The 12,810-nt window shown below is 36.4% G+C and overlaps 1 protein-coding gene across 11 annotated transcripts in view; it reads right to left on the bottom strand.

Annotated features, from left to right (window-relative positions):
* The window catches only part of LOC131151696 (probable inactive DNA (cytosine-5)-methyltransferase DRM3), a 52,636-nt gene that overhangs the window by 30,136 nt on the left and 9,690 nt on the right, over positions 1 to 12,810 (bottom strand). For all 11 annotated transcript variants that reach the window (XM_058103054.1, XM_058103055.1, XM_058103051.1 and 8 more), the window contains 2 exons: positions 6,167 to 6,263; positions 5,898 to 5,944 (listed from right to left, as the gene is read on the bottom strand). In XM_058103054.1, the coding sequence (XP_057959037.1) occupies positions 5,898 to 5,944; positions 6,167 to 6,263 (144 nt within the window). The remainder of the gene's footprint in view (positions 1 to 5,897; positions 5,945 to 6,166; positions 6,264 to 12,810) is intronic.

The following is a 12,810-nucleotide window of genomic DNA, read 5'->3' as shown; positions in this document are numbered from 1 at the left end:
ACGTCTCCGTAACAGCTATTACGGCTGTGAATTTTTTTCCAAACCGCATTATCGGCTCGTATCGGTTTCGGAGCCTTCAATTTCCGTTACCTATTGGCCGTTACGCTACGTAACGGCCGCTATTTAAAACCATGCCTTGGAGCCCTATTGCTGATAATGCCAAAATTAGCATCTGTTGCACCATTTCGAGTGTGCAGTAATTTGCTAGAGAAGGTGCAGGAACAGAGAAGTCACCTGAAGAAGAGCCAAGGGCCGCAAAAGTCACTGTGGGGGGTACACTGGATGCCTGGGCCTGACGATTATGCGGGCGCATACGACATTCTTTGATAATGTGACCCTTCTTCTTGCAATAAGAGCAGAATTTCTTGGAACAATTAGTAGCGATATGTCCAAATTCTTTGCAGCAAAAACACTGCAAAGTGCTAGAATGTGCAAGCGGTCCTTGTCGTTGAGCAGCATAAGCCACAGGGACAGAACCGAAACTACCATGAGATTGTGCTAGAGTAACTTGAGTACTAAGACGTTCTTCTTCAGGAAGTAACTCACCAAAAAAACGTCCAAAGAAGGAACAGGAAAGCGATTTAGCAGAGACGAGCTAACAGATTCATACTTGGGGCTGAGTTTCATAAGAAACTGATCACTACGACTAGTCTCATGAAAACGTTGAATAATGGGAAAAGAAGCCACAGGAACATCCGCAGTAACTAAATCAGAATATTCATTCCAAAGATTCAGAAACCCCGAATAATAGTCTTGGATGGAACAATTGTCATGTTGAAACATGGCAATCGCATGCTCTAACTGAAAAGACAGGCACCGTTATCTTGATGATATATTGTTTTTAAATAAGTCCACATGGATTGAGCGGTGCAATAAGGTTGCAAGTTGGGGAAAATATGTGGCTCAATCGAGCCAAGATTCAGAAACCCCGAATAATAGTCTTGGATGGAACGATTGCCATGTTAAAACATGGCAATCGCATGCTCAAACTGAAAAGACAGGCACCGTTATCTTGATGATATATTGTTTTTAAATAAGTCCACATGGATTAAGCAGTGCGATAAGGTCGCAAGTTGGAGAAAATATGTGGCTCAACCGAGCCAAGAAGCCAAGACATAATCCGAGCATCAAGCACAGCCTATGAAGGACAAGCTGCGGACTCCTTGGATTTATCAAGATTACGTGTACAATCAGTGCCATCAATATGACCCCAAAGATCTTTTCCCTTTAGGAAAAGTTCAAACTGAAAAGCCCACGTAGAATAATTGTTGCCCGTATACTTGGCACATACAGGTGCGGAGTCCATGCTAAATAATGGAGAAAATCAAGAAGCCCAAAAAAAACAGACTATGCCGAAAGAAACAGGCCACCAGAAAATCTTGAAGCCCAAACTAAACAATGCAGGTACAAAGAAAAACCAAGAACAACCTCCCTGTACTAAAAAATTAAATCTTGAACCCAAAAACTGCACTAAAAATTAAATCTTGAACCAAAAACCTGTTGTGCTGAGAAGATAAGTGCCAGAAACAGCAACAGAAAGCTGTTGCCTGCTTGACGAGAGTCACAAACAGCAACAGAAACTGGATTAATAAGTGGCAAAGCAGAAACCTGCTGTGCCTGCTTGCCGAAAGTCACAAGCCTGCTTGCCGAGAGTCACAAACAGCAACAGAAACTGAAGAAATAAGTGGCAAACCAGAAACCTGCTGTGCCTGCTTGCCGAAAGTCACAAACAGCAATAGAAAACTGTTGCCTGCTTGCCAAGAATCACAGGGACATAAATTGGAGGAATAAATGGCAACCCAGAAACCTGCTGTGCCGACAGCCACATAGCCACAGAAGTACCGAAAGAACAGAGAAAAATTCCAGAAGAGAAAACAAAACCACAACAGCCACGAAACCGAGAAGACAAAAAAATCAAAGGGGAGAAAAAACCTAGCAGTCAGCTGGCTCTGATACCATGTCAAATATTTTGTGAATGGCCGAATGAATTGGCCTTGAGTTCTGTATATTATATATAGACTTTACAAGAATGCTATACATGGAAAGTAAATAAGATCTAGCATGATTCTAGCCCTATCCAAGTAAACTATAATCTGTCAAGCCCTATAAATGTAAACTAAATATATGCTGCTAATTGTACAAATAATGAATTGAAATATAAGGAAATAAATGTGGGCTGATAAAAGGAAAGAAATCTTTTGATTTGTTGTTTGCTGTTCCGTTGACAATTTATAGTGTTGCTAGCCATTTCGACTGATGGCTGAAACTAGGATTGGCAAACCCTAGTTACCTCTCTCTAGCCTTTACTTTTCATTTCAAGCGTTTCTACTCTTTTTTTTTTTCTTTTCATTTTGACCATTACCGGCAATTAGGGACATACTAAAATGGTAAGGAGGGGTCCTGTAGTGTTTTAGACCTCATACACGAAAAACGAGGTAAAACCCTACCTTTTCTGCACATTCTACTCTCTTTTTGTCATTTTTTACTATATCGAATGATCCAAGACAGTCTGAAATGGTAAGGTGGAGTCTTACAGTGTTTTTAACCTCGTGCACAAAAATCAAGGAAGAACCCTATCTTTACTAGCTTTTCTGCTCTTCTTTTACCATTTTCAATTGTACCAGGTGATTTGGGACAATTTGAAATGGTACGCCAGAATTTTTAACCTATTGTACAAAAATCAAGGCAAAACCCTATCTTTTTTGCACTTTTCTGCTCTCTTAGACCATTTTTTATTGTACCACATGATCCAAGAAATTTCAAAATGTTAAGGACTAAGGAGACATCCAATAGTGTATTAGACCTTGTGCACAAAAATCAAAGCAAAACATTGTCTTTTCTGGGTTTTTTTACTCTTTTTTTGCTCTTTTTGACTGAATTGGGTGATCCAAGATGGTCCGAAGGAGAGATCCAACCATGTTTTTAACCTTGTGCACAAAAATCAAGGCAAAACCCTATCTTCTCTAGCTTTTTTGTTCTATTTTTGCCATTTTTTAATATACTACTAATCCAGGTTAGTCCAAAATGTAAGGATCTAGCAAAGTTTTTGGCTTCATGCACAAAAATTGAGGCAAGCACCTTCTTTTTTTTTTGCATTTGGACACTTCAAATTTTTTGGCTATTTTTGGTGGGCCCCATTTGGAATTTTTTGCATTTTTTGACACTTTTGCAATTTCATAGATGCACTAAGTAGATAGGTCAAACTTGAAGACCTAACACAATAAGGTTATCACGACAATATATGAACACATTCAGAAGGAACTTGTCAATGATCCCCCAATGACCCAAAACCTAATGAAGCTAGTGGAAAAGACCAAAGCGCACTTCATTGGCTTAGTATGCACACATGGAACTCAGTACTCCTAACACACTTAATAAGGTTAACATGACAATATACGAACACATTTAGAAGGAACTTATCAATGATTCCCCAATGGCCTAAAACCTAATGAAGCTAGTAGAAGAGATCAAAACACACTTCATTGGCCTAGTATGCACACATGGAACTCAGTACTTTGTTCCTTGAGCTAGAAACCTTTGAAACACACTGCTACAATCATGACACCATGTGGCTCGCCACCTCAAGATGGCACCAAACTTCTACATTGTTCAAGTAAAGGTACGGTCATACATGTCAGATGAGGTGGTTGAGTATACCATGACATGTCTCACCTACTAGGAAGATCAAGTGGAGCAAAAGAAGGCTGCAGAGCTCTTGGAGCCCTATAAGTGCCAATGAGACCGTGGAGAGTGTTTCACTTAGCTTTATAACTACCTGCTAGAATTAGGGACAAGGGGTCCATGTTTGTGGCTATAAACAAGTTTTCGTAGCACAATATTATACCATTAGTAAAGTATTGCTCGTCAAGGAGACAACACAACTTTTCTTAAAGCACATTATAAAGCATTTGGGTGTTCCCCAACATAACTCATTGGAAACTTTTGGAAAGAATGTTCAGAATCCTCGATTTGCAGCTTGACATCTCCTTAAGCCATCAACTGTGCATTGATGCTAAGCATAGAGATTAAGCTACTAGAAGAGTACTTGCGCCATTGCATCAATGCCAACCAAAAGAATTGAGTGCATTTGCTCGACATGGCTCAGTTTTGTTTCAATGCCCAAAAAGCTCAAAAACCAACAAGCATCATTCAAAGCTTGTCCATTGTTACCTCATGCAAGGATGAGTTGTACAAAGCAAAGAATCTAAGAGGGTGTATGTTCATTGGAGAATGGAGGCAAAATGTAGAGATTTCCTAAGCCCAATGGAAGAAAGCTACCAAGCACGTGAAGAAATGGCATATCAAGGAAGAAGAGCACAGCACTTCAATGTGGGAGACATGATGCTTGTAAACAAGCTCCATCCAGAGCAGATGAGATTGCCATGGGGTCTAGATGATGGACTATTTCGCAAATATGAACTTGGCTAAAGTCAAGAAGGCTTCTTATAAGCTTGATCCTCTAGCTTGGATGAAAGTGCACTCTGTGTTTCACGCCAACTGCCTCAATCCATTCAAATCGAAAAGATCCAACCCGTAGTTAGTCAACTAGAATACCATAGAAGACCAGGAAACCACAGAAAAGAAGTTGGAAGAGATTCTTGCAGAAATAATTTACATCAAGGCAACAATAGCATAAAATCTTAGTGAAGTGTAAGGGCCTCGAAGATGAAGATTTAGTGGAATACATGCATCCATTTGTGGACAAAATTGATGAGTACTTAGCATCAAGGTCTACAAGGACGTCGGATAAGTACAGGAGAATGTCACGAGCCAAGCTTTCGCATGACTGCTTGTCTTGTGCTCATTGGGTCGATAATCACTATGTAATAGTAGTACAAGCATTGTTCTTCCATACCCTATGTGGAACGCCTTAAAAAAAATACAAAAAAAGCACTTATTTTATGTACTTGCATCAATAAGTAGTGTTAATCACCATGTAATAGTGGTACAAGCATTGTTCTTCCAGACCCTATGTGGAATGCCTTAAAAAAATAAGTACTTTTTCAAAAAAGCACTTATTTTATGTACTTGCATCAATAAGTAGTGTTTGGTTCCCACTTGAGTACTTTTCAAGAAGTACTTTTCCAAACTACTTTTTTTCAATTAAAATAAGAATTTTTTGAAAAATTATTTTTCTAAAAAGGTACTTATAATAAGTAATATTGCACTATAGATAAGCACTTTTTAAGATAAGTATTTATTCCAAAATAGAACTTTCTATAAGTGGTTCTAAACAATCCTTTAGTTGCGTGGCACCCTAAGGAAAAGGGAGGCGAGTATGACTCCTCATGCATAATGAGTTTATCCTCCTGCTAGACTAAGAATTGCATAGACATATCTTTTAAGGGAGGGTGAGTGCTTATCAATTTTGTTAACTTACTATTTTAGCCACTTTTAGCCTACCCACCTCCCTCATCAGACACACGTTGCCTGCAGAGGTGTAATAAGATGAGTTACATTGCTTTGTTATTTACTGCTTGACCCTCATGTTTACACCATGCTTTTTTACCATTTACTACGTAATTAGTATTCAATGTTTGTGAACATATTCATGCGAGGAGCTTGCAGTTTACAAAAGGCTGACCAGTTAAACTTGTGTCCTACACAACTAGTGCTGCACGACCCTTCACAAAGTGTGACGTGTTTGGCCAATGAAACCTAACCTGCAACTGTGTGAAAAGCAAGTAACTTACGCTCACCATGGGCAAAGCTATGTGTCCCACTTTAAAAAAATAAGTAAATATTTGATAAACCAAAAATTATTTTGCCGACTCTAGAACCTCAAGAATAGAATTTGAGCTTTCAGTCCTACCTAATTAAGGAGAAGCATTATTTTTAGATAATTTTTCCACAAGAAAAGAAAACAGCATCATATCCCAAGGGAAAAATTCACTTACAGAATATGTAAAGAGAGTCTCCAACAATAAGTCAACATCGTCTTCTCCTAGATTTAAGAGAAGATACTCTACCATCAAAACCTCAAAGAGATATTTACCAACCATAAGATAATTTAAATGGAAATTTATCACAATGAGTAAGCATGTAATTGGAGACCAAGCGTTAAAATCATGTCTAGGTTCATCTTTCCATAAAAATAGTGTCACTGTTCACTCTCCCCCACCAACACCAAAAATATAGCAATGCCAGGTTGTCGTGCATAACATACCCTTCTCATAAATCACTTTGTCAACAAGAGAGGATGAGAATCCCATCCCAATAAAGGATGATCTTATATTGCTCCCAGATGAACTTGCAACGTTGTCCTAGAAATTGTAAGAAGGAGAGGGGAAAAAAATAATAAGAAACTACTCAACTTTAAAAAAACAGTGAACTGAACTTTTAGTCTAGCTTCCAAAGCTGGTTGACTCAGATAAAGCATAAAAACTGCAGGGAATCAAACAACTTTTTCATATTTTCAAGGGCAAAAGGCATTTACCCCCCTAAGGTTTCAAATACCACATTCCTCCCCTCAGATTTCAAAAATCCCACACACCTTACTTGACATTTGATTTTTGGGACTTTTATATCCCTGAAAAGCTTTGTCTTTTTTCCAAATATAAGGGGAGGTTTGTATCTTTTAAGAAAAACTGCAAGGGAAGTATGTCAAAATTTTGATATCTCATGGGAGGTCCCCAGGACTTTTGAAACCTCAGGGGAGGTCCTAGTCTTTTTATCAAACCTCAAGGGAGGTCAGTGTCTTTTGCCCTATTTTCAATTCTAAATTACTTGTAAGCAGTTAACAAAAGACCAACAAGATCCAACTTCATAATTGAATTACTGCCTTGGACAAACAATAAAAGAAAAAGAAGGAATGGAGATGTCAGATGCTGAAGTGCATAAAGCAACCAAGGTTTACTCCACTCTTGATTGTTCTCATGCAATGCATAAACATATGCAACGCATTCATGCTTAAAATGAGACGAACAAAATAAGTACTAATATAAAAATAAAATCTTGAGAAAAATACAAAATGCAGTATGAATGTCGATTAGAGTTAGACACATTGCACTTGTAGTTTTAAAGCAGACAGAAGTAGAGAAAGGTAAAACAACCAAGAATTTGCCCTACGGAAACCTGACGCAACTTGAAAGACAACAGCAACTATATCAATAGACTGCATCATACAGATTTGCCTCCATAGTGCACTGCATACTGCTATAAGTCATAAGGTAAAATAGATTATCTATCGACACCTTGTGTCAAAGCCAATTAACAACAACCAAATGTGAAAAAAGGCACAGATGCTATAACAGACCTAGCATGGAAAAAACCAAATGGCCCAGGTAACCAATTTCAATAATCCAATACAGAGTCTTAAATTTCCAAAAAATTGCCAACCGATATTTCTGCTTTCCACCACCCTCAAAATCGAGATGGCAGTAAATATCTTGTTAGATTACCACTTTATTTAAAAGCTTAAACTATTAGGTTGTGGAACAACAGTGTATATCAAGCTTTAACACTCCCTGCACATGCAACCCAACAGCACATGGAAGATACTCACACGATAGACAACACCTATTACAGGGAACCACATAATAAACGCGGGCAATGAGACTAGAACCCAAGACCTTTTGCTAACCAGCTCTGATATCATGTTAGATTACCACTTAAAAGCTTAAGCTATTAGGTTGTGGTCCAACAAAGAATATCAAGCTTTAACATATCTATTTTACAAAATTTCAGCAGAAATTTTCACAAATCATCTAAAATTAATCAAAATCTTGAGATTTTAGCAAAGATATAATGAAATTTTAACAATAGAGTGAAATTACCTAGAATTTCAAATTTGAAATTCAAAAGTAAAATTGAAATTCTCTCATAACTTATCTTTTTTATTATTGGTTGAAACTAGAGATTATTACAAGAAGGTTATGAATTACAGCTTTTAGATTTTTGAATTTCTATCAAAAATTATATTAAACATAGATGTTAGCCACGCCATTTTATTTGATTATTTACATCTAAATTATCTATATTTGTATAAAAAATAACATTGATTTATGAATTCATTTCTGTTAATTGAATATGTGGAATATGATTATTATATTTCAGTTATTTTACCTTTTACACTAATGCTTGTCCTTGAATTATTCTTTTTATAACATTTTAGTTCTAAATATTGCATTATTATTTTTATTACTTTCAAAAAAGAATTCCATGCTTTACTACTAATTTCCATCATTCTTTAAAATTTAAATCTAAATTCACATCAGCATAGAAATTTCCATCAAATTTTTGTACTTTTGAAGCCTCAAAATTTTAGTCAAAATTGAAATTTAAGACCTTGGTTATAACATATAAGATGATGTCATTCTCGAATGGCTTTTGTGAAACCAAATTTTGCTACCTAAAATTTTCAAGAAAACCATCATCTATGTCTTTATGATTCATACTAATAATGCTCAAAGTTGAAAATATTCATAAGAGCATATTTGAATGGTCTAGAAAGGACAATAAAGATTATGAGATGACACATGGAGGGCACAGATATAGAGATAAAAATGAGTCTAGTGGTATGATCTTAGACTTCACCATGCCACATAATCTTATAATGAATATGTGTTTTAAGACAAGAGAACACTTAAAAGTCCAATAGATTTTTCCTTTACTAGGAAAGTATATCGTTTATGATGTAAGGATTGTGAAGTTATTCCACGCGAAAGTTCTAACTATACAACATAGAGTATTAGTGTTAGGTACATGTGGGGGGAAAAAATGGAAGAGAACGGGTAAAATAGATCAATGAAAGAAAACTAGGTGGTAAAACCTAAACGAAGAAAATATAAGAAAAAATTTAAAGATAAAATTATAAAGATGATGACTAGGCAATAGGACACACCGCATACATTTAGGGTAGGATAACTAGTTCTATTAAGGAGATGGCAAAAAAGGCTTAAGGAAAACCTAGAGGAAGATGCTAAAACTAGTAATGAGCACAGGTAATTTGGTAAATTAACCAAAAATTTTCAGTTAACAAAAGACATCAACCGACCTGAACAAAATCAATCATAATACTAATTTTCTCATCAACCGAATTACAATTTGATTAATTCAGCTATCCAATGTTAACCTCAGATTTTAATTCAAATTTCTGCTTTGAACTTCCTGCTGCAAGCCTGCAATATTCAATAAATTATATTCCTACTTAAATAATTCAAATTCATGCTTAGCCAATTGAAGTTTCCTGGTGCACTATGCAATAACTCAAATATAAAATTATTATGCAGTAACTCAAATATAAAATTATCTTTATTTTTGAAGGCTAGAATTGAAATGAGGCTGAGAATTAGAGCTGAACTGAAGTTGAATTTCAAGTGGTGATTCGCCTCAGTTGGTGCTGCTAGTGCTGGTTTCTGAGCAATCAAGCTTGCACTTGGAGCCTGGAGCTGGGATTGAGGGCTAGGGTTAGGGATTTCGGGATTTGGGAACACCTGCCCCAGGCGTGGGTTGGGTGAATTTCAGAGCAAACAGGATTTTTGGAGACTGACTCACTGAGTCGAGCACAGCACAGCAGAAGGGAGCTGCCTGCCTGCGGATGCTGGTGCTAGGGTAAGGATTTGGGAAGGAACAAGAGGAGGGGAATTTGGGAACAGGTGATTTGGGAATTATGAAGAGATTTTGGATTGAGTAAAAACATAATGCTGGATTGTGAATCTTGGTTATCTGGTTATGGGGCATTGGACCTTTTTAACCCTATGATTAATGGGTTGTGACCTTTGGCTATGGATATTGGTGTATTTGGAAACAAGGTTACAGGTAATATATACACCCACATACACACACACACACACATATATATATATATACATATATCAGATTATCAATTAATTTTGGCATGTGGAATACTTGAAATTCCTTACCGAAAGGGGGGGGGGGGGGAAAGGAAATTCGAAAAATCAAAGTTCTTAGATATCCAACTTGGAGTGACCAAAATTTAAAAATTATCTGAACACAATGGTCAGTACCAAATAGTGCTCACCCATGGTGGGATTAAGACATCCAAAAAGCCATTTAGATTATTAAAAAAAAAAGTTTAAAACATGGGAAAAATTATAGAAACATGGAGAAGTTTGAAAAGTCTAAAGCAACAAGAAAAATGCAGAATATGTCACTCCTGAAGCTAAACATGAAGCATACAATAATTTATATACTAGACTGGTCAAGAGAAAAAAGACATATTTAAGCTTGCTAGGGCTAGAGAAAGAAAGGGAAAAGACTTGAGAATCAAATGTATTAATAAATAAAAAAATGAGGGTGATAGTGTTTTAGTTAAAGAAGAAGATAAAAAAGGAAGTTGACTAAGTTATTTTAGTAAGCTATTTCATGAAACTAAGTAGAAGGCTATAACTTAGACTTCACAAATGAGGAAAAGGCTAAAAATTTGAGATTTATCCACCAAATCATAGTCAATGAAGTGAAGTTTACATCAAAGGAGAGGAAAAATGGGAAAGCTATGAGATCTAATAACATCCAAATCAAAGTTTGGAAATGCCTAGGTGATAACATAATTATTTAGTTAACTAATTTACTTAGCATAATTATAAGAACTAAGACAACACACATGCATGGAGGAATGCACTTTAATACATATATACAATATTTTACATACATATCCAAAATTGTCATAACTGTCATGGAATTAAACTTATGAGTCATACAATGAAACTTCAAGAAAAGGTAATTAAACAAAGACTGTAGTTAGAAACCACAGCTTCAGCTTTTATGCCTGGAGATCAACTACATAAACTATATATAAGAAGATTAATGAAAAAGTGTAAGGAAAAGAAGAGGACTTGCACATGATTTTTATTGACCCAGGAAAAGCCTATGATAATGTCTATGGTGGGTTGTAGAAAAAGGGAATATCTGATGGGAATATAGATCACCTTATTGGATATCTCCAAAATGAGCTTCATGGTGCATGTTGTTTGCAGAGGTAGAAGCTTTAGAATCTAGATGTTTTAAGATAGCAGAAACTAGACAGAAAATATGAAATTGAAGATGTAATACATAGAGTTAAAAGTAAAATGGAGAAGTGCTTTAGGCATGTTGTGCACTTATGCAATTGTTGAATACTCTTAAAATTAAAAGAGAAGTACTATGGGACAACTATAAGCCCAGCTATGCTTTATGGATTGGACATCTACAAGACAATATATACAAAAAGTAAATTTTTTTGCTGATTGAGAGGGTGGGTTGGAGGTTAGAGGTGTGGAAGAGGGCGAACTTTCTCTTGGAAGTCGTATTACTCTCATTACTGCCCATTTATTCATTATCTCTTTTTAGAGTTTCCCACAAGTGTCGCTAGGGCTCTTAAGAGGATGACAGGAGACTTCCTTTGGTCTAGGTTCGGGATGAATAAAATAGGTGACCTAGTTAACTCAAAAACCATTTGGAAACACAAATTGAAGGTGGCCTAGGCCTTGGTCATGTGGTTTCTAAAAGCATGTCTCTAATCAGAAAATGATTGTGGAGGTTCCCTTAGAGGTTAATTCCTTTTGGCACAAGATGACAAAAAGTATAGGGATCATCAAAATAGGTGGGACATTAGAGGAAGAGGCAATGTTTCTCATGCAAACCCTTGGAAGTTTGTTTTCCATGTTGCTTTCTTATTCTTTCCTCTTACCCAGTTCAGAGTGGGTTTTGGCAACATGATTCAATTTAGGGAGGATATCTGTGTTCTTGATATTTTGACTTTGAGCTCAACAAATGTCTTAGAAATGAAAAAAGTCTTCCTTGGGACAAAATTGTTCAATGTAACCATGCACCATGTGCTGCCTCTTCACCTTCCATAGTTCAAATTCAAATTAAATTTGTCTCAAGTGTTAAAGGCAGGTAGGTGGCAGCAACAACAAATATTTTTGGGCATTCTCTATATAATCCATGAGGCCTGCAAAGAGATAGTATGACAGAAGAATTGACTGAGCTAGAAAGTGATTTTTTATGAGCTAAAAAAAGAGAGCACTCAAGAGCTGATCTTCAACTGTGTTATTCATTTTTCAATTCAAAGAGCTTTCATATATTGAAGCTGTGGGTCACTCGTTCAGAACAGGAAATTCCTGAGTTCTTTTATTTGTTTTGCACACTGTAACTTGGTTCTCTCTCATAGGCTGAAAGCATTAGCTTTCTCTTAGTTCACCAAGTCTTTAATAAATTTATTTTGGTTGAACAAGAAAAGAGCAAGAGTTTACTATTTTCTCTTGCTATCTTGTTAGTATAATTGTAATCTCTTATAACTTTTTGTGGGTAGCGTACTTGAGTGAGGATAGGTTGTCCTAAAGTGCTTTTCAGCACTAGGAGTAGGCCTTCTAGCCGAAAATATTCTGTACCCGAGTGAGGACAGGTTGTCCAAAGTGCTTGTTAGCACATTTTAATTGAGAAACTGATTGATAGTGAAATCTCAAGTTGTCGCTTGAGGAGTGAATGTAGGTCAAGGTTGAGCGAATCACTATATATTGGTTGTGCCGCTCTATTGTGTGGGTGAAAGTTTAAACCTTTCTGCTACAACATAATTTTGTTTGTTTGAACTCATCAAATTTTTTTTTACACCCAATTCACACCCCTCCCCCCCCCCCCCCAAATATGGACCAACAACATCCATCAACTCTTTCTTTTCTTCGGAGAGAAGCTCATTTTCTTGGGATTTTCACTTTTTTATTAATCTCAATGAAAGAGAGATTGATGAATTGAATGAGATGGATAGAAAGGAAGAAAGTGTTGCTTCTTCAAGGGAGGAGGTTAGAAGGGTATTTTTGAGGAATGAGTTGGAATATTTGATTTTCAAGAAAATGAGAAGTTGGAGGTAGA

The sequence above is a fragment of the Malania oleifera genome, chromosome 3, assembly GCF_029873635.1.
Source record: "Malania oleifera isolate guangnan ecotype guangnan chromosome 3, ASM2987363v1, whole genome shotgun sequence".
NCBI lineage: Eukaryota > Viridiplantae > Streptophyta > Magnoliopsida > Santalales > Ximeniaceae > Malania > Malania oleifera.
Note: the sequence above shows the minus strand (reverse complement) of the source record. Positions and strands in the feature narration are given on the sequence as shown.